Source organism: Symphodus melops, assembly GCF_947650265.1.
Source record: "Symphodus melops genome assembly, chromosome: 17".
Lineage (NCBI taxonomy): Eukaryota > Metazoa > Chordata > Actinopteri > Labriformes > Labridae > Symphodus > Symphodus melops.
This window is the reverse complement of record NC_136707.1, coordinates 20878291-20900665: the sequence shown is the minus strand read 5'-3', so window position 1 is coordinate 20900665 and position 22375 is coordinate 20878291. Positions and strand designations below refer to the sequence as shown.

Genomic DNA, 22375 nt, shown 5'->3' with positions numbered 1-22375 from the left:
CAGAACAGCTGACAGTTTCATGAGTCATTAGACATTTGTTTGTAAGCCTTTTACTTGTATAGCCCCCTCACAGGGAGGACACGGGACATTCCTCCAAAAGATTCCCGTTTTCGGCCTTTGAGCCAAGATATGTTGGAACACAAACCTCTGTACTGAATGTACATTGAGAAAAACTCCATTAGATTTTCATCTGCAGCATATTTAAGACATTCAAACTATGAAATGTAATAAGCTTCTTTAAGCCAATGACTTCAGTTAAATATTCAACCTTGAAGAAATCCCTCCCCCGAAATGAAGCAATGACGCAACGATCAAAAATGTAGAAATAAAAAAAAAAAAAAGATTTTAATGTGCAAGTTATTGACTTCATGTAAACGCTCTTCAAAAAGTCTTGTTTTGCAGCCGACCTCAAAGTTTGTCATGAGACCACAAAATCACATGATAATAAGAAAACTTCTGTATTCAGGTGTCACAGTGAACGCCCTTTGGAACCGTCCGCTCTTACCGAGTCAGCACAATAATCCTGATTGACACAAGCGAAGCATCTAGCAGCATTAACTGGAATCAAGCAAATTTAGCATAGTCATTCTTAAAGATCTGTACCCATGCAGCACAGTAATATTTAAAAATAAAAAAAAGAAGGCACGTCGGCCGTATTAATGGATTTAACATCGCAGATCCAAATTCTGAATCAGTCTATACAAAAATATACATACAGCATCTGCACAGTGAACAGGCTCACTGAGAAACACAACATTGCACAATAAAACTACCCAACAACATCCAGACATGTTTCCCACAATAGAGGCCAAATATTCTAGGGACACTGTTTTTTGGACATGCTGTTATAAAATACAAAAAATTCTCTTCTCAGTCCTGCTACAATTTGACACCCAACAACACCCTGTTGGTTTTCAGACTTTCCCGAAGCAGAGACAGACTCGTGGACGGTTGTGTCAGGGAATATTATCGGCCAGGTGAGCAGAAGGCACTTAAAAGAGGCTGCAGCTGCTCCACCCAGCAGTGGATCCCAGGCACTGCAGGCCTGGTCCTCACCAGCTTCAAGTGCAGCAGCTTGGTCTCATTTGATGTCCACCCTTACTGGCAATGCTCCCGTCTGTGCTGGGTCCACATGACTCTGATCCAGTTCACACTGGTGGTTTCTCCAGTGAGGAAGGATCTGGCAGTGTGTGCAACTCGGACTGCCTGAGAGGATCTGCAGCTGATTCTGAGGCAGATGTGAGATTCACTGTTTGACTGTGTAAGTCCACGTGTGTGGAAAGTGTTAACTCTGCGGGCTGCACTGTCTGAACTGCTAAATCTGAAGGAACCGGCTCATCTGGTGTTGAAGACGGTGATGGTCCATTTGTAATCGTGTGAACGACCTGCACTAGTTCCTGTGGTTGTGAGGCATTTGATGATGTGTGTGTTGGCTCATTTTGTCTCTGCGGTCTGAAGGGTGTGCATTCGGTTTGTGTGTTTGCATTCTGCTCAGCAGTGGAGTAGTAAGGCAGGAATGGCCTCTCTGCCGCACATGTCCGCATGGCCAGGTAGGTGTGCATGAGCAGGTGGGGGAACCGGGAGGTGAAGTAAGACACAAAGTCATCAGGGATGGAGCCCAGAGTCTCTTGGACGTCTGCAGGCAACTCTCTGTAATGGTGTTTCTGTAGAGGGAGAGTCACATTGAGTCAAACATGACAGACTGCATTCTTTTAAAGGTTAAACTGGAAAACACAACTCTACCTTGTTTCTCATTGCACGCATCAAGTCTCTGACCGATCCACCTTTATAGGAACGGAACTTCCGAAGATCTGCAGAAAAAAGAAAAAACTTAATTTATTACCCAGATAAATGAATCACAGACTGTCCTCCGACAAGAACCCTATGAACATTGACACCTGAAATGATATAGCTGAGCTTCTTTAGTGTTGCACTGTTTCTCAAGAGCCCACACACTCAGTCAGAGTACAAAGATGTGATTCATGTTTCATTTGAACAACATCTAAATGTAAAGATGATCAGCTCACACAAAAGATATAAAGTGCACTCACACTAGGCTATCTGTACAGTGCTGAAGCATGTCTGACATGTTTGTCCGGTTTGTGAGTGCTCCGCTCTGTGCTCAAGCAAGGTACACTTCCTTGGCCCTGGCCCAGATGTGCTTCAGCATGGTACAGCTGTTCATGAACGAGCACAAGTGAAAGTAAAATCGATCTCAGCCTTCCAATATCGAGAGATCCCCGAGTGTTCTGGCCGTGTCTGACCAAAATGATTCCAAATAAGCCTCAGAGCCAGTAAAGCAGCTGTTGTGCAGATGCAGACTCGACCACACATAATTTTTTTTGTAAGCACGCTTCATGATCACTTAAAGCCATGCACAACGTTCAGTACAAGAGGTGACAGTGCTCAGGTCCAGCTCGGCCTGAAGCGATGAGTGCAGGCCAGTGGGAGCGATTGTGCTCCTGCACGGTCCAGGGCACCTGGTCAAGCAACACTTTTTTTTTTTTACTAACTACAGGGGTAACAGCAACTTTGCCCACGATAGTGCCACCAGTTCAACTAGCCAAATTAAGAGAGATTTCCTGAGTGGAGTTATGAAATACTCAAACTTAAATTCAATCAAATAAAGAGACAAAGGAGGAGTTTTACAACAGGGGGCGCTGAGCGCTTAAAGTGCAAACTTCAGCCTCGGCCTCGTACCTGTCTGCAGTGGCACCGTGATGTGCTCCCTCCAGTCACCCTTGACAACAGCCCTCCCTCCTCTCTCCAGCTGTCTCACGATTGGTCCGTCCAGCGGCTCCTTTTCTATTCTGTCACTCACATCCTGCAAGCAGCAGACAAATGATGTTTCAGAGAGTTTGAATCACATTCTGACCATTTCGGTTTTTTTATGACTGACACATTTTAATACTGTTGTTTTATTGACAAATATTGTGCACATTCATAAATCCCTTTAATGAATTCATGGGGTTGTTTTTATACATCTTAGAGAGATTTATAGTACCTTAGGTTAAAATCAGTGTAAATATTAGACTCTAACCTGAAAGAACTGAAGCTCCTTCTCCAGGCTCCAGAAGAAAGGGTGTTTGAGAACACTGTCAGCTGCAGGTCTCCTCTGTGGCTCCATGCTCAACATCTGCTCGATGAGATCTCTGGCTACAATGTCTCCTGATCAGAACACAAAAACATACATGAGGAACATCATGTCAACATCATTTGTATTTAGCCCTAATAGCTTCAGCAAACACAACAAACAAACGATTCACAGTCTTCTGATCAGTGAACAACATGAATAAAGAGAGGAAACTAAAGCTCACCGTGTTGGTCAGTCTGCAGGTGGTCCAGGCTGTGTGAGCCCAGTAAGATGTTTGCTTGTCTCTGTAAAGACTTGCCATACGGGTGGCTTCCCTGAGACACCACGTAGTAGAACACACAACCAGCGGAGAAGATGTCAACGGCGCATGTCTGCACGGGACAAGAGAGGGACAGGACACTGTAGGTTACTGTGGCGTGAAATGAAACACAAGTACTAACTTTTATTTCATCGTATTGGTTTTTTGGTTTAATATAAACTGGACAATTTGTGTCAGAAAGCTTTTTGAGCTACAAGCACACCAATCATTACGTTTAATGCAGAGTTCAGACGAGCTTCAGTTAAAGCTCCATCATGTCCCAGTATACATGTGCAGAGAGAATACAGAAGGTGGCGATAGGCCCTCTTTCAGCTAATAATCATCATCACTTCAGCTAATAACCTTTCAGCACCATCGTCCTGACCTACGCGTTTAAAAGCATTTCATAAGTCCAGTTCAAGTGGGAACAGAAGAGCTGCTCCTCTACCACTCACTCACCGGGTTGTCTTTGCAGTCCTCACTGAGAACTTCGGGGGCGATCCAGCCTTCTGTGCCCGGCACGCCAGACCTTCTGCTGAAACTGTGACGACCCACTGCCAGCTTCTTACACAGGCCAAAGTCTGAGATCATGGCCCGGACCCGACCGTGCGCGTTGGGCATGGACACCAGGATGTTGTGAGGTTTCAGGTCTCTGTGGACTGAAGGACAAATACAAAGGTGAGCTGAGAAGAACAAGTTGTATAAATATGGTTTGATTTAACTAAAAAGCCAATAAGGATGTTTTGTTTATTTTCTGACATGTGGTACCTACCAATGTTGAGGGAGTGCAGGTGGGCCAGTCCTGACATGGTCTGCTGAAGAAGCATAACGGGCTCTAGTCCATGGTGGTCAAAGTCCTTCCTCTCTACATACTAAAGAGAAGACAGCCGTCAGTTCAGTTCTAAACTATTAATAGGAAGTAATCAAAGCAGGGTTAGTCCCTCTTTAGACTGTTAATAAAAAACATTTAAGACACAAAAAAATAACTTTACATTAGATTAGGCCTATAACTGCATTGTAATCACACAAAACAGGTTATGTTGCTACTGGCAAAGACATAAGCTATCCAGTACCTCCTGAAGCGAGGCAGCACACAGCTCAATGGCGATGTATTGGAACTGGCGGTCCCTCTCTGTGCAGAAGTAGCGGATGACATTCGGGTGCTCGTCCGACTCCCTCAGCAGCTGAACTTCCCGGTCTGCAAAGCTGAAGCATTCTGGGAGGATCCTCTTGACGGCCACTGGACGATTGTCAAACTGCCCCCTTGTGGAGAACAAACACAATGTGGTGTTAATTCTGCAGTATCAGACAAATCAAACACTCGTGATCATGAATCATTGTTGACTGTTTTTTTCAGACTTACTTGTACACAATGGTGCCCTCAGCGCCATGACCCAACACCTCTTTGGGACGGAACGTGATGTTGCCTACTCTGACTATACCAGAGTCCTCCTCTGACAGGACAAAGACAGCATTTCATTTTAAATTATCAGTGAATAACAACAAAGAATGTTTTGTATGTTCTTTTTCTTCTTTCCCAATCCTAACCTCCATCTTCGTGCTCGTTTGCAGAGCTTCCCAGCTCAGACACTGACAGGTTGGAGTGGTTGGAGGCGCGAGGGGTGACATTGGGGCTGCTGTGGTCGGAGCACTCTGAGCGAGTGCGGGCCACCTCCAGATAGTCGCTGTCAGGGGCCAGGCCGAGGCCGAGGCCGAGGTCGGCAGGGGGGAACGGCTGTTGTCTCTGAAGCAGCTCCAGCCTCTCCTCCATCTGTCTCTGGAACTCCTGGTGCTGCAGCTGCTGCTGCTTGTGAACACTCTGTGGTGAGACGAGACTCATGTCAGGCCTTAAGACTTGCAATACTGAATACTGAAGCTACAACAATTCATTTAGTAGGTCAAAGCAGCGTACATCTGGGAGGAAGTACAACATAACCAAGGCTCGAGAGAGGAGGAAACAACTGGAGCCATCAGAAGAGAATTTTACCAAGGTAGTTGCAGGCACTCAACCATCCACTAGATGGTGCTTACTGGACTTACTTTGGGGTAGGTTATCACAAAGGCCACCCAGCCAGCCAGCAGGAAAGTGGAGAAGATGATGGTGGCCATGTCTTTGAGCATGGAGTCTACCGGCGCCTCTGGGCGGAAAGGTCGACCACCGGTCCCGGGTTCTTGGATAGATGTGTCAGGCAGGGGAGAAGGAGGGCCGTCACCCATACCGCTATCATTCACCTTCTACAACAAGAACAGAGGACAGGGAGGACGGGGATGAGAAAATCTGTAGGACTGATGTTTCATATCTAAAAAATATGTCAGGCGTCACACACCTCCTCCACTTTCTTATCAGTGGTGGGCGGGATGACGTTGCCGTGATTGCGAGGGAAGCTGTCAGGAAACTTCTCCAGGATCTTGATGTGAGCTTCAGGAGGCGTCTCATGATGGCCTGAAATACAAGAGTTAACCTTTTAAACATCACAAGCCCCAGACTGAAGGTTAATGTCAGAGGACATAATGACCAAATAAATACTGATTTCAGTTTGAAGACTTTTCAGGACTTTAAAATGGCTGTAGAAATGGCAAGGAAACACATAAGGTTGTTACAGATGTTTTCACTATTCATTGTAGCCAGCAGAGGGCGGTCTTAGGTCATCAGTCACTTAGAGTAGACCATCAAAGGCCCTAAAATCTAAATGTGACAAACAGTACTGAGAGGGGAACTTATTGATAAAACGACACAATCATTTCTATTTTCTCTCAGTCATCTTTAGTCTGTGAAGCAAAAAACCACTGGAAGCTTTGACACCTTCTCCATGAGCATGTCAGGAAAGCTTCCATTCATCAGAGCGGGAGGTTTATTATTAGACTCTGTGATAAAGTACCTATGAGGAGCAGGTAGTTCCTCATGAAGTTGATGCGGTTCCTCTCTCGCAGGGCAGCGTTAAACTTGACATTTGTGCTTGGCGTGATGATACAATTCTTGTCCTCCTCCGTCTCCTGGCTGTCGGGACCCTCCAGCATGGGGAAGGTGCTGCCACGAGGCTGCGCGCACACACACACACACACGCACACACAAATTCAGATATATTTAGAAAGAATTTTCTTCCAACAGTAAAGTCGTGGTGGGTGAAACCAGGACAACGAGTGACTGTAGATGGGGCAAGCCTCGACAGAAAACTGAAAACAGGATGCGTTCAAACAACGTCAGCTACAAACCTGGAAACCACAAACCATGTAGATAAACTGATGTGCAACTTTGTATAATACAAAACCTTTACATATGTTAAAGCTAAACCCATCAGCTAGATGCTCATGTGTTTATGATAAGAGTTGTGCTTTGCTTAAATGAAGATACACATGTAACCGTCACTCACCACCACCGTGACTCCATCGTGCACCAGCGAGGGAGAGGCGTACAGGCTGGTGGAGTACTTCCCCACATACAAGGTGGCCCTGAAAACAATAAGAACCTTCAGATTATCGCCGGCTGACTACTCAGGGATACAGATCATGGCTCACATTTCATGCTTGATAAGATTCTGACAACAGAGACGACAGATCTGCAAACATGAAGAGGCCCATTCCAGCATGAGCAGCTGTGACATGAATGTAAACAAATAAACAGAGTTCTGAAGTGTGAAACGAGGTAAAACCAGGCCGGCGTGCAGCCTTTTAGTTTGGTCTTACATGTTGAGACTACATCCCAGAATTAAGCAACCTCACGAATTACAAAATGACATCCTGGTTTCACCCTTTCAGGAATTCGGCCCATGTGATGGTGAAGGTTGCAACATGCTCGTCTGAAGGTTTAATCAAACTCGATTGAAGAACAAAAAGAGAGTTGTCTTCGTAGTGACAACAGACGAGTTCTAAAAAGGTGACCTGCGGTGTTTTCACTCAATTCCTGTAATTTTTCATCCTTACTTTACCTGAACTGTTTCCTGCCCGCCTCCCAGTAAATGTTCCACATTGTTGGTCTCTATATTCTCCTCTGCTCTTTCATTATAGCCCTCTCACAACAAGTAGTAATAAAAGTAGCTAAAATAGTCATCAAAGCCTCTGGGTCTGTCGCTTTGTCCACCATTTCTACGTCATGTCCTCCGTCCCGAAGCCGCCGCCCCCTCCCTCCCTCCCGGCAGCCTGTCTGAACTTTTCAAACTAATCTCAGGAGTGCGCGTGTGTCGAAGTGTACAAGAAGACACGTCTGCCTACATGAATTTATTCTTGGGCTTCTTCTCTTTTGGAAACGGGTATTTCCACTGCGTGATGCGGCCGACCTCTCCAGACATGAAGGTGAGATAGCGCAGGGTTTCCACGGCAACGTTGGTGTGCGCAACTTTGCGGAGGCCCTCGCGCTGCCAGATGTACATGGCAACCACCGGAGAGTTATAGTTCTGCACCCACTGGACGTCTCCCGTTTCGTTGTCCACCGTCACCACCAGGCCGTCGCCGTTGGAGACGAAGTGAGCCATCTCTGCGAGGAGCCAAAGAAGGCACGCATGATCAGCATCGCCTTTTAGCAACTTAACAAAACTAAAGAGTGAGCGTCTCCAAGAGTCTTACTGTATTTGGTGTCATCGTCGGGGAGGGTGGAGGCGTAGTCAGAATAGGTGGCGTTCCAGCGCAGCTCTCTGCTCTTTGTGTCGTACATGGTGATGGTGTACTCTAACAGGGACAGAAGACAAAGCTGTTTTTTTACACATTTCTTTTGACCTAACACACAACAAGCCAGAGAGGATCCATCTCTGGGAGTAAGAGCTCAGGGGTGTTGAGTTTCCTCTGCTTTCTAAATGAGACTGACTGCAGGGAAAAAACTGGAGAAACTTTATCCAGCAGTTACACTCCGAGGTGACAAAGCAAAGTTTGACTTGACACCGAGTTAATGCTTTTAAAAAGTATTCATTTGGCAGGGCTCTCATGCTCTACAATTACCACCCTGGGTTCTGCAGTCTCGGGGGGGGGAGGGGGGATTAGAAAGTAAATAAAGGTTTGCCGACAGTTTGTGGTAAGAGCATGCAAGACAAATAGGGCGGTTAATGAACCAGATTAAATCAGGAGCTGAGTGGGACGGGCTGCACTGACAACCTGACGAGAACACAGCCGTTCTTTTAACACCTTCATCCTTTAAGAGCGGTCTGAAGATGTGTTAACTCTGAACTAAGTGTGCTCTCGTCTTCAATGTAAGACAGAACGAGTCGAGAGCTGAAACCATGATCGGCATTCTTACGACCCACTGAACAACTGGCTGCAGGTTAATGACGTATGATCAAGGGCACCTCGGCAGTACTCGGGAAATGACCCGAGCCCGACCAACTTCCATACTTTGTTCCACACCAGGATTTGACCTGGACCCCCCTCAGCTTCCAAACCCAAGAACCAACATATTGAGCTACTGTTGGACAGATGAATGTTCGGGGGAAACATTGGATAGTCTTTGTTGCAGTGTTGTAATGTAGTTCTGCATGGCATGTTATACTGACTCTACTGTGGAGTAACACGGATGTCCACGTGTATCATTTCACACAGTGTTAGGGGGTTTTGGACGCACCACATGCACGGTGTAAGGCTCTCCAACGGTGAATCAGTGGCACAACGACTGTGTTCAATCATTTGGCCTCAGTGAGATTTGCATTGATGGCTTTACAGGGACGTCAAAGGGCTCCGTCATGTCAAAGGAACTTATGACTCAGCTAAATCAATGAATCAATCCTGCACTACCTTTTTTTCTTCATTCATGATGAGTTGTGCCACGTTACTGGCATTAAAAAAATGAATTATTAATAATCATCCTGCTTATTGCAGAAAAGACAGAACTTTTGGTTGAAGGAAGTTTTGCTCTGATAAAAGGCCTTCAGATGAATTTATAAACAGATTCAAATTAAAGAACAAAAAAAACTAAACAGATTTTGGACAAATCATCCAAAAACCGGATCCAGGTAAAAAGAACTGGGTCATGTACAGAACAGAACAACAGTTTGTGTTGTTGTTGGACTGGCTTCATGTTCACCTGTGCGTCCCAGGTAGAGGAGAGAGGAAGAGGGACACAGCATTTCAGCGAAGGAGGACGTCAGGGTCTGTTGTTTCTCGCCGGTCAACAGGTCCACCACGTACCACGAGTCCTGCTTCTTACCTGAACACAAACACACTTCAGACTGAGCCGGGTCGTGAACGCAGCATTCAGCATTCTGTGATGAAGCAGCACATCCCTTTAGTTTCATGGTCAAATCACTGCATCTTTCAATTTGCTTTCATTTCTTTAAACACTTAATAAAAAGTTTGTCTCGACTCCTTGTCATTCTACTTCTTCTATTCCTGCATCATACGTATGAGTGAAACTGGGCTTTTTGAAGCTTTTTTGTCTGACTTTAATTTAAGACAGAGTTTGAAGATCGACTACAAAACTTCCCTAAATGTGTCATTATATTTTTATCAGGAAGAAAAAATCCTGCACACTACTCTCCTGATGTGATATAAATAATGAATTGGTGATGCTTAGCAAGAGTAGTGTGCCACATTTGTTCTTTTCAAGAGATAGTTTGTTGTCTTAGGCGCCTACTTCATGAGATAGTTGGATGTGCAAACACCACCTTAAAAATTAATCATCAGGAAGACAATGAAATGTTTCTGTTAGAAAGAGAATGTCTTACTGATCAATACCTGCAGCAGGAGTGCAAGTCTAGTCAAGCCGTATAACTAACCATCACAGTCATGGGTGTTACCAACCGACCAACCTGTCATGGCCTCATTGTTCTGACATCCCACCTCTATTGTCACCGCAGGGAGCAGCAGTCATACATCATGTATTATGAAAGATGAAAACACTAAAGCACAAATCAGGAAAAGGCAGCTTCAGCTTCTTAAGAATCGAGAGGCTGAAGAGTGAAGGTTTGGTTCGATAATTCCTGCAGCTTTTCTGCAGATTCACAGAGAGAGAGAGAGAGAAGCACATTCAGACCGTTGCATCTCCAGTGTGCTTTGTTCCTGCTGCAGCTTCAGTTGAATGAAAACAAAAGCCTCGCTGATAAAGACCGTGTGGAGGCAAATGTCAACCGCTTCCCTTTCAACAATGACACACAGACAGTCACTGTGGTAGATTAACGCTTCTCTGCAGCGGACTGTTGCAAATTCAAAGGAGCACAGGATCCGACCGCAGGTGAGGGCTGCACTGAGATATTCCATTAAGGCCGGATAAAGCCAGTTTAATTAGACGAGCAGACGCACGGCGGACACGTGTTCATTGATAAGAAAAATACAGAACAAAAGGCAGAAGATGACTTGTGTGGGAGGATTAGCCTTACCGGTGTAAAGGACTCCGTCAGAGCTGCGACAGGGAGAAGCCTGGACCAACTCTGGGATAGTGAAGGGTAATTTCTGTAAAATGAATGAACATTATACCATCAAGACATGCTTTACGTCCGACAACATCACATGCATGGGGAACTTTATGCATGCAGCATCACAGCTGTAACCTCAGAATGAGGGTGCATTTAATATCAGCATGACTTACTTTATGCACACATATGGGGGTGAGAGGTTTTTCCATAAAAGAGGGAAGTGAATAAGGCATGTATACTAACGGTTTGAGATCATGGTTTTACGATAAAAAAGGATTTCCTCTTACTGTGAGGCCTTCTTTGTTCTTCCCTCCCAGAGAGTACAGACTGCCATCGTTGGGGTCGGGCAGAAAAGCCGGTCTAAAGATTTAAGAAGAGGCGTCACATCTCAATTACAGTCAAAGATGAATAATGTGCGTTTGATATGAGTGACAGAAAAGACGAGCTCAACAGGTTAGCACAGCTCTTTGCAGTCTGCCTCTTTTGTTGCAGACAGGTGCAGTACACCCCATGCAGAAAGTAACTCAATGGTACGTACTCTGCCACATGTGTGGGGACCTGAAGAACTGGATCTGTGAGGAGGGAAGAGGAGACAAGATGCAATTCAGGACCGACAAGAACATTAGCCAACAATGGAGCAGCGTGGCCTGCAGGTGTTGAGTAAGAGGACGACATGAACATCAGCCGCACGGAACAAAAAGTCCAAAAGATGATGATGGGGTGTGTGTGTGTGTGTGTGTGTGTGTGTGTGTGTGTGTGTGTGGGGAGGGGGGGGGGGCATCCAAAAGCAAACAGTTATGTCTGCAAACACTTTTTGAGTTTATGTTTAAACACGTGGGCTGATATTAAAATGCCATCCTCACTGTGATCCTCTTTGACACCAAAGATTCCTCTAATAACCTGATGAGTGCAGAGACTTGAACCAGGCTGCTGTTCACTGGTTCCTGGTTCAATAAAAAAGAAACACTGACAAGAAACGGCAGAAAGCCAAAGGTTGAGTAAACCAGACTGAGTTGTTTGCTTCCCTGACAGACTCATTACGTGTGACACTGACTAACTGACGACACATCACATCGGCACGTCGTTCAAATCAACTGACTGAGTCAATATTTGGATTATTTTAGAATGATCATTGCTGCTGATAACATCACACTTTCATTCATCTGCTGTGCTGGAAGCTGTTGATCATTATAAAGATGTAATGTCATTCACTAGACTCTGTGATACAGTGTGTGGTAGGTGTAAGGTAGACAGCTTAACATTTAAAGTAGCGTATTTACATGTAACTAAAAGTGTGTTTTTTTATTTCCCCGGTGAGTGTGTCCATGTTTGAGATGGAGTGGTTCCAACACTGATGTTTATTTACTCCGTTTATTTCTCTCATGTTTGACCTGAAAACCAGTCAGTTTGTTCAGCGACTGACTTCCTCTGCCCTGAACATTTATCACTAGTTAAATGCACGAGACACCAGCATTCGAGTGAACTGGCAAAACAAATAGACATCGGCCTCTGACATTGGTTCACTCCACTTTAAGTGTCAGTCAACAGGTCCGATATCAGTGCATCCCTGTTAAAAAACATTTCATCTGAGCTTTGCATCGGCCCATGGCCCAAAATAAAAGTAGGAACAAGGGCTTGTTATGTGGAAGGGAAAACACAAAGAAAGAGGAAATAAGATTCATTATCTGAGAAAGTACGTTTTATATCTGATATATTCACTAAATCTAGCCAGGTGATTTCTTATTCAACAGCAAAAAGTCATTTTCCTTCTCTAGTCAGCTGTAAGCTCCATTTAAAAAAAAAACTGGATATAAATAAATAAGTTGGGTTGAAATCGTCAGGAAAAAAAAAACTCTTAAAACATGCTTCAGTTTAAGAACATGATCCAGCACACTGAACGCAATGTCTACATTAAAGTTCAATTCTTCCCGTGATGTCGACCAATGGGATGCATGCTTTTAAAACGCTGGCCCACTTTAACCGTACCTGCATGTTGAAACTGAGTAAGTACTGACGAAGGAAGCTTATTCAGGCGAGAGCCGCCATTACTACAAGACAAACATGCAGTGTGAGCACACAGGGCGTGGAGCAGATGGTGTTGTGGCCAAAGGGGTCAACAGTAGTGAGGGGAGGGGGGGGGGGGCCTCGGATTACCTGAAGGTGGTCAACGTCTTTATGTGTGATTGACTTTGAGAACAATAGTTGTCTCTATGTTACAAACAGTGGGAGGAAGACACGCGGGCTGAGCAGTCGTTTGGTTACACCTCCCCCTCAAAATGTGGGTGTATGACTGTTTGACTGACGCACAACACCAACAACAGGTGTAGGTGTGTGTGTGTGTGTGTGTGTGTGTGTGTGTGTGTGTGTGTGTGTGTGTGTGTGTGTGTGGAGTCTGCTACAGAAATGGTCACATTTATATTTAACAGCTTTTTCCAGAAAAGCAGATGATGATGGAGGGAGCAGCCTCTCCTGATTATTAATGAGTGTTCGCCGGTTCAACACAAAGTACTTTCAGTCTGTCCCGAAAACACAGAGATCCTGAAAACGCTGCGAGACTTTCCTCTACGACAGGTAAACTCTTCTCTGAACGTTTCGAAGGCGGCGTCCGTGCGTCTCACCCGATCTTCCTCTCCAACGTATAGAGCCTGTATGACACGGCGGAGAGCTGTGTCTGTGTGTGTGTGTGTGTGTGTGTGTGTGTGTGTGTGTGTGTGTGTGTGTGTGTGTGTGTGTGTGTGTGTGTGTGTGTGTGTGTGTGTGCAGGTGACACTGCAGCAGAGCGGCTTACCCTTGCCCACTCTGACCTTGATTAGCGGCTATATTTGCCCCTCTCTTGGTTAATAATTAAACTCCTTCCCTTCCGAGCAGAACCTCTCAGTGTTTCCCTCAGCTTGAGCTCAAAACACATTTCCTCTAAGTCCGTGTTTACAAGTCAAATAACTCTGGCAGTGTGTTCGGGTCAAATTCATTGACCAGAGTTAGGAGAAGAGTTCTTTGGTTCAGGTCTTTCTGATATTCATGTGTGTGAAAATAAAACACACACCAACAATGCACAGAGTAAGAAGGTGGTGATTTTGTTGATTTGGAGATCCTTAAACTGGCTCTGCTTAGTCCATGTCATTAGAGTCACTTCGACATTTTAGGTCATTTAAATCTTATTGTTGTCGTCAAACATACCCTTCATGTCATATATTAACTCTTTGAAAAGATAACAGCTTTGACGTGATAAGAAAGGGCCAGGGAGATCATTTTAAAGAAGTCTTTCATGAATAAAGTTTAAATGAGCAGCTGGGCCTTGAGAAGAGCTCCTCGGTGTTTAACTGTGCTCTCACCTTCTTTCAGAGTCCATTTGATCGAGCCTGACTTCTTGCTGACGGCGTGCAGGTTTCCATCCAAGGTGGACACAAAGAGGAGACTTTCGTGGAGGGAAACCGTGCTGGCACTGCAAAAGCCCTGCAGAAAGATAAAAAATAAAAAAAAGGAATACAGGTGAACACGTGCAACCCTGGCGTCTTATTTTTCATGCATTTGAATCAAAGTCCTGACCGGTTAATTCTGACATTAGCAGGGAGGCGTGTGTGAGCATACGTGCTCCCACTTGAGCCCACAGTTTGGGTTAAAACGTGCTCTTGCAATGAGGTTGTGCATAATGACATTCACTCACTAATCACCAAATGATTAACGTGTTGAAAGCACACTATGCTAATGACACCATTCCTGCACTGATGTGGGGAAATCTGGCACAAGCTGATCCCATTGATTGGGAAATAGATGTTTGTCTTTTCATCATCTCCAGGCTGTCCCAGGTGTAGTTAGCGTTTGGCTTTAAAGGAGGGGTGAGGCGGATCGTTTGTCCCGGGGCGTGGGCCACTTTGGCCCTCCTCAAAAATCAATAAACGACTAATCAATACCTTTCAATGACAGCTGAAGATCAAACTAGGAGGGGGGGGGTGTCTGGATAGGTGACAGAGGGCAGGCTGCTGGATGAGGGTTCAAAGTAACAGGCGGAGCTGAGGGAGGTAAACAGATGGGCCATGGCGCTGCAGAGCACGTGCATGCTAACAGCCTGAGCGTACCATACCAGGTTAGCTTGATTTGTAAAACCACTTTGGATTGAGCCGAGTGAAGACGAAGTGGGCTGACATGCTGTAATTAAAACCTTCTGTGTGGTAAACTTGAAGTGATCGATTGAGGGTTGCTGCACTTTTTCTGAAACCTAATTTAAGCCTTTTTAAGAACCACAATGAAGAACAATGTAATACCATGTGTGCATCACACAGTGTCTATGCTTTGCAGATTGCATGTGCGACTTGATGGCTCTGACACCCATTTTGCCACAAGTTTAAAAGCTTTTTTTTTTTTTTTTTTTGCAAGTTGCTTGAAAATTAAACTTGCCCAGGCTGCCAAACATTTCCTGCGTTTCCCGTCGAGACGGTAAATTTCCTCAGACTTGCATCTCCCCCATCGTCTTCACTCCAGAGTAAAACAATAGAACATATAACCACACAACTCAGTGACCCAGCCTCATGACTTGGCTTATGTCTGAATTAACAGCAATGTGGTTGACGTGTGCTCCACCCACTCACTGAGGAATTTAAAAAACGCCACGCTGTGGGTTGCTCATGGAGGAGGAGCAGTCTGACATGATTGGTCGGTTTTCTTAAAATCAAGGTGATTCTTCATTTAGATAATTATCAAGAGAGGCTGGACAAGTTTGGACCGCTCATCTTTACAACACGGTGAACTGGTCAAATGTTTCAATACCACAGGTTCAAATAGATTCAATCTGGTTTTTTTATGATCAATCCAAAAGTACCAACGACTGAAAAACCCCTCAGATCTTCCTTTGTTTACTAAAAGCTGCCAACTTCCTCATACCACTGTGTGAGGAAATCTTTTCTAATAAGTTAGTGACGTTTCATTAGCAAACACAGACAACTTATTTGTCCAACTCAGAAGGCGTGAAGGAGAATTGTATTTAAAAGCAGGTGCCTCTGGTTCAGGTCAGTGTCGGTACTGATGCAGATATCCACATCCTTTGATTTTACTACAACGTATCACGCTTTAAATACCTGGGATTGTGACACTCCCACTAAAGGGATCATGGGAAGGCAGAGCAGCTGAGACAGTCCTGCCGAGCCACAGGAGTATAGATCGTGGAGTCTGAATAATCCTCCTTAACGGGCCCCTGGGGGCCGTGCAAATAGCCCCTGCATGTAGTGCAGATGACCAATCTTCATAGTTACTGAAACACTCTTCAGAGCTGCTCGCCACTTTCAAGGAGATACAGAAGGTGGGCTGAAGAGCTCTTACAGCCAGGCACAAAGAAACCACCAGAGCCATTATGTTAGACCCTGGTGTGTGTGTGTGCGCGTCTGCGTGTGTGTGTGTGTGTGTGTGTGTGTGTGTGGTCACTCTGGGAGTTTCCTCTGGGTCACTCAGCTTTCACTTCCTTACAAAACCAACGCCATGAAATGGCAGATGTCGAACAATCCCACATGTGGATGTTTTTATTTCTCATCTCAGCTTTAAATCAGAAAAGGGAAACGACTGTAAAGTCGTCAATGACGTTTAGAAACCGATCAATGAACCCGTTGACTGAAAAGTTTCACAGCACCGACAGAATGAAACTGAGTCCGTCCACACATTTACCTACCGATGCTCTGCTGTCGTCTCACATCCTATATGAGCAGTTGTGTCAATATTTTGCACCTGTGCCTGTTCCCACTAGAGCACACTCACAAGCATCACACTACTGTTCTGAGAGACTCATAACTGACCCTGGTTGTTATCTCCATCACAGCTCTTGGTTTCACAAACACATGACTTTTTTCTATCTGTTTGTGTGCTAGTATATCCAGAATATTTAACAACTGTTAAACACATTGTAGAAAACATCTGGTTACCAATGTCTGGCTGTTCTCGAGGAGATTAAATATCAGGGTGTCTCTCATTCTGTGTGACGCAGACATGCAAGGTTGTTGCTCAAGCGAGTTACATAAGAGGACAGAACTGGGCGAAAGCAAAAGTCTTGGCAAGTTCTGAAGTCTTCACTTTTTTTTTTCTTCCCCTCAGTGAGGACAGACTCGGCTGAACAGACGAGGACTACGGTGCTCATCGTGTCACGGACAGGAGCCGGCTGGAGTGCCGCTGTGCTTCTCGCACTGCAGACCAACCTGAACCCAGGACAGCCAGTCGCTGGCAGCGTTCCCGCTCTGAATCACAGAGCCTCTCATCAAGACGGCCCAGTACGACAGAGTAAACACACACAGCCTCTTCATCGGAGCTACAGCTAACACACCTCATCAGAGCACACAGCAGTCAGAGGAAATAAAGAGGATAACCTCAAAGGTTTCAGTTATTCTGCCATCTATGTCAGAGCTTTAGGACTGTTCTACACCAACACTCCTGCTGCTATCACAGCTTGAGCAAGAGCACAACACTCTGCAAAATAAAGCCAGGACGCTCAGCCGCTTTGTTTGCACATGTAGCAGATGACAACCCTTTTTTTTTTTTTTTCCCCCCAAAGACATCTGGAAAAAAAAGGCAGATTTTTTGTCATTTGAGCTGCTTGAAGTTAGGAGTCACTGTCAGGTAGCCGAGACGATGGAAGACTTCCACATCCTCTGACTGCACACACTCGTCTTCATGAAGTCACACGAGGCTGAGCTGAGAGGATTTCTGGTCTCGAGAAGTCATTCGTCAAACGAAGTGAAAAACAGGAAAGGTGTTTGATCGTGGGATGGGACGCTGTGGTTTGATGCAGGGTTGCTTATCAGATGTAAACATTTGAAAACAGGAAACCAATCACTTGATGATAACGAGCATTACTAATAATCACAACAAGTAAGTCACCCTGCATGCCCTAAAACGCCTCAGTAGTGTTTTCTGCTGGACTGATTGTGCACGTACCACTGGTTGATACTTTTCAGTAGAGAAGTGTAACACAAATTTTTTTTTTTTTTTTTTTTTAAAGTTGGTCTGCAGGAATAAGCAGTGTGAAGCTTGCAAGGATGCAGAAAAAAACAACAGGAACTCACACATCTCACACCTGCTGACTTGTTTGGATAAATGCAGAACAAAAACACACTCGGGTTATTTGAACTGAGACGCCTCGTTATGTGCGTGAGGAAATGTGAGCTGCAGCAAATTCAAAACACTTGACGACCCATCACTTTTAATATCCTTCATAAAAGAGGTCATTAAAGCTATCCTCTCAGGGCGGTGTAAAGATGACAGAGAGTTATGGATGTTTGATTTCCTTTACGGCCTCACACCATATGGGAGAGATTCTATAATACTACACGGGAGAACTTGTCAACAGCGTCTATCAGCTGCTCTCTGCGTGGTGCTGCTGCAGTGAGGAGGATGTCACGTGTTGGCGCTCGCTCAGGCACACTCGGCCACAGCACTGACTATCTGCTGCTGTGATAAGATAGTGTGAGATCACAACTCGTTTTTTCTCTTTACAGCAAAAAAAATCTGACTGGTTTAGTTCAACGTGAATGATAAGCCAAACTGGGCGAAAATCAAACAAAGTCACAGAGATCGAGGACAGAAACGAAGTCCATATTTAGGTGTTGTTATCAGAGAGCCGAGGGCAGAAGTGTGACGTGAGGCATGAACGTGATGTGAGGAGTCGAGTAAGGTAAAAACAAACAGTGATGCGACTTCAACACAGCCTCCTTACAAGGAAATATCAGCTGGGGGTTAAAAATATCTGCACAGAAGAGTGAGAGGAAACGTGTTCAACTCTGTTTCACCTTTATTTGAACCCATCTCGTCCTCATTCACGAAAACAAGGGATGCTATGACACCTCCCAATACAAAGAAACATTTTAACAATTTAAATCAATGGGACAAAAAAATATACTGCAATACTTTTAACCAGCAGGGGCTGATAAATGTCACTTCTGGAATCTCTTATTGACATCAGAAGAATTGTCGCTTCGTGTATTTTTAAAAAGCTCTTTAAGTGATTATCAGTCTTTTTTGTTGTAACTATACAACTTGTAAATTCAATGACTTCTATCGATATATATAAAGAAAAATAAGAAACGGGCTATTTTGCATTTTTTGTCAGCAAATACAACAAAGAAAAATGTTCATTCAAAAATCGACTTCATTCTTTTATCTTTATAAAAAAAAGTAGAAAAAAAGGAGTCGCGTCCTAAACCCAGTATGGTGACATGGTGAGTTGAGTATCATTACATCTCGACCCGTTTGAACGGATGGCTAGTTTCTAATCTGTCTTCCCACGTCTTCAGCAGACTGTCTGATAGGCTCAAAGAAGAACCTGATGGAGGATCAATCGTAGGCTAATGTAATCTGCTGCTTAGCTTTCTGAGCTTGACTAGCCTGGTCGCTAACAGATCGTCTCCGAGACTTTCTGGACATCTGGTTCAGTCCGTCCTCCTTTGTTCCACAACATCCATTTTTTGCTGATAATTTGCTTTGTTCAAATCTAATATGGGTTACGATGGATCCTGAGCAGATTTTTATTTAGGAACATTGCAGTCATACTCTTTGGGTTTCTTTAGGGCTTATTTGCAGTGATTGTCTGATATACAATAGGTTGTGCCTGATTGACTCAAGTAAAACCTCAAATAATCATCATGTGCTACAATGCTGTGGAACTGTAAACATCCTAATAAGTAAATTGTCCTGTGATATATTTAACTGAGGGGAGGATTTTAAAAAGTCTGCTGCACCAGAAGAAATCAATCTTTAAACGTCTGTATTTAATCTCCTCTAGTTTGAATCTCTACCTTCATCTAATGGAGAGCCCACTATCAAAAATATTTAACCGACATAAATTCCTATACCTTCCCAGGCATACAAAAGAAGGATTTTGCAGGTCAGCTGCTCTTGTGAGAAAAGGACTTGTGTTGACTCTTGTAAAGAATAAATGATGGGGTAATATGCACAACTAATAACTAACACCATCAATATGCAAGGAAAGCAAAAACTCCCTTTAACGCTCAGAAATCTTCGGCTCATGACCGAACAGCCATCTGCTGAGCTGGGATTGGACATGGGAGAGGGGAGATGGGATAAGATGCAGGATGGATGGATGGATGGATGGATGGGGGGGCATATTTACTTCACAAGCAAAACAAAGGCTCTTTAAAAATGTTATAATTATGAAATAAGACTGAGATACTTACAGGGATGTAAAGGGCAGAAGTACAGACCTCTACAGAGAGGATTTAAGAAAAGGAGGACTTCAACTACTAAAGGGAGCTCAGAGACATCCGTGTTCTCAGTCTGTGCTGACTGGAAAGGAAATTGGTTTTCAAAATGTTCCATGGTATTTCAGAGAAACTGAAGAAAGACTTTGGATGGGCCAAACACATGGAGAAATGACACAAACACATTTTTGTTGGCATGTGTGCAATGTTTGATAAGTGAAAACAATAGTTTGAAATACTGAGTACCTAAGAGGACTTTTATTTTTGTTGAGGTAGCATCTTAACACTTATCATATTTAAGGTTGAATTTATTAGTGACAGCTTTGAAAAAGCATTGTTTATGATTATATGTTTATTAAAAAATGTAGGTTAGCGTCGTTAGCTTACCCCTGACATGTGAAGACAGCACGCAGCATGCACACAGCATGAATGATGCGTGTGTTTAGATAAACGATGGCAGTCTAACCTTCACTGAAGTGAAGCTATCGCAAACCTAATATCATGAAACTAAAGCTAGCTCATCCAGTTAGCCCCCTCTCTCACCTTTTGTGGGAGACCAGCGCAGCAAAGCAGCACCAAGATGCACCACAGTCGGGTCCGACTCGTCACCGTCCAGTCCATGTTTTCTGGTCTCAAACCGGGATAGACAGCTGGTCCGGGCGGCCGCAGACTACATAGAAAACGCGATGTATCAGCAGAATAAGCCGAAATCACAAGTGATCAACGTTGTGGCGTTCAATACAGTGGGTGAGTGCTGGTTGTGGTTTGTACGATAGATCCGCTTCTTCCTGAAATGAAAACTGTGGGGGTTGGACTTTCGGGTGGATCTGCACACGAGTGGAGGAGGGGGAGAAGTGGACACAGGCTGCGTTCGTGGACCGCGGAGACGGTCGGATTTGTGAAGCTTTTGAGAAGTTGTTCCGCCGACTTCGCTCCATCGCGAGAATTTAATCATAATCTTTAAAAAAAACATGGACTCAATTTATTAAAAAAAAAAAAAAAAAAAGGTTGAAAACTCAAGTTGGGGCTCTGCGTGAACATCAATTTAACGTCAAGACCTTGAACTAACTATTATTAAATATTTTCAGTTTAACAAGAACATGGACAATTAAATACTTTTTTTAATTTTTACTTTGGTCCCATTTATTCCAGTGTAATAAGACGACAGCTCAGTCAACTCACGAAGCAAATATTTCACCGACTTTATGAGCTGTTGTTCTGGTTTTATTGCCAGTAAATACAGTTTCCATTTAATTCGATACTACGTGAATGCAGCGTCAGTGCGGGCCAATGAGGAAAGGCGCACGGATACAGGATGTGCTATAAAGAAGTACTTCCGGTGGCGTTACGCTGTAGATGTCCTCCCTAAGAAGCATGTGTCTGCTAGCTAGAATAGTAGAGATTTCATTTAACACGTTTTGGAGATTTTTTAACATTTTATTGCGATCCATAGATGTAGCTTGATAAATATACATTATTTTATTTTTTCATTAATTTGCTCTTTTTAAAAAATATATTATTGCGAGGGTCGATGCAGCTCTTTGACTGTTTCTGGATTTTTCTAAAGCATCAAATGGCAGATTGAATAAATTATTATTCTCTTAACTTTATGTCGACTTCACTATCATCAGCGACGCGGATGTGCAGTATTTGTGGAGTGATTGTGCGGTGACTGCGCCACTGCACGTGGGCAGGTGGTCGACTCGGCTGAAGGCCTCACGTGGCGTCAGTGGACGTGAGTATTTGTTGGTGAAATATCTTTTTTTGTTGTTCACGAATGATGATTTCTGTGCGTTAGACTTCTGATATAATAATGAAGTCAACATACATTCACTGACCTGATGGCTGAGTAACATCCTGAGGTTTGAGTGTCAATAATCATGATTCACTCAGACATTTCATCGTTGCAGGAAATGGACGTTGCTGTTAATGGATCCTCGAGCAGCACCATTGTAAGTATAATAACGGAGGGAGAGGAAAGCAGCTTAAACGGTTATGGATGATGATTTTAATGCGTTAGACTTCTGAGTCAACATTGAAGACAATAAAAAGAACTGACATAACTTGTATTGCTGCTTTTTAATTCTAATCTTTGGAAGAACTGAACTAAATAAAATCTCTTTCCTTCTGCAGCTGTCGGACCTCAAGACTCGGACATCGAACTTTAAATGAGTATATAAACTGTATGTTTAATTTGTAATTGATGGAATTAATACAAATGTCTGTTTATCAATAAAACATTTTTGCACACTTGTATCGTTGTTGTTCTTGTAATTGACCTGACTTTGTTTTCCGAACTGTTTGTAGGCACTGTACTTTGAACCTGAATAGCCTTCACATTGGTCATTCACACAGGTCAAAAGTCGTGCAAGAGCATGCCTTGTTATAACTGGAGTTTCTTGGCAGCTTTCCCAAGTCTCTCTTTTAAAGCAAGACACATCATTTCAATAAAGTGGAGAAA

At 44.0% G+C, this 22375-nt stretch overlaps 2 protein-coding genes and 1 long non-coding RNA gene across 3 annotated transcripts in view; 2 read left to right on the top strand and 1 right to left on the bottom strand.

Moving 5' to 3' along the window:
- Window positions 1-16359, top strand: part of grid2ipa (glutamate receptor, ionotropic, delta 2 (Grid2) interacting protein, a) — a 198286-nt gene extending 181927 nt beyond the window's left edge. Inside the window, exon 24 of the transcript XR_013781022.1 lies at window positions 16347-16359. The gene's annotated coding sequence lies outside the window, so the exon portion shown is untranslated. The remainder of the gene's footprint in view (window positions 1-16346) is intronic.
- On the bottom strand, window positions 319-20765 carry ern1 (endoplasmic reticulum to nucleus signaling 1). Its single transcript, XM_079365952.1, has 22 exons — window positions 20458-20765; window positions 14056-14176; window positions 11262-11295; window positions 11011-11083; window positions 10688-10760; window positions 9397-9519; window positions 7953-8054; window positions 7602-7863; window positions 6764-6842; window positions 6272-6431; window positions 5720-5835; window positions 5433-5627; window positions 4941-5211; window positions 4756-4846; window positions 4466-4655; window positions 4165-4264; window positions 3852-4051; window positions 3318-3465; window positions 3041-3168; window positions 2701-2824; window positions 1744-1811; window positions 319-1664 (listed from the first exon to the last, which is right to left on the bottom strand). Exons 1-22 carry the CDS (start codon window positions 20533-20535, stop codon window positions 1149-1151), a joined length of 3252 nt encoding a protein of 1083 aa, XP_079222078.1. The 5' UTR covers window positions 20536-20765; the 3' UTR covers window positions 319-1148.
- Window positions 20766-21255: 490 nt separating this feature from the next.
- LOC306838481 lies at window positions 21256-22168 on the top strand. Its single transcript, XR_013781090.1, has 3 exons — window positions 21256-21649; window positions 21825-21866; window positions 22048-22168. It is a non-coding gene; the product is annotated as an uncharacterized lncRNA (long non-coding RNA).
- Window positions 22169-22375: the final 207 nt, after the last annotated feature.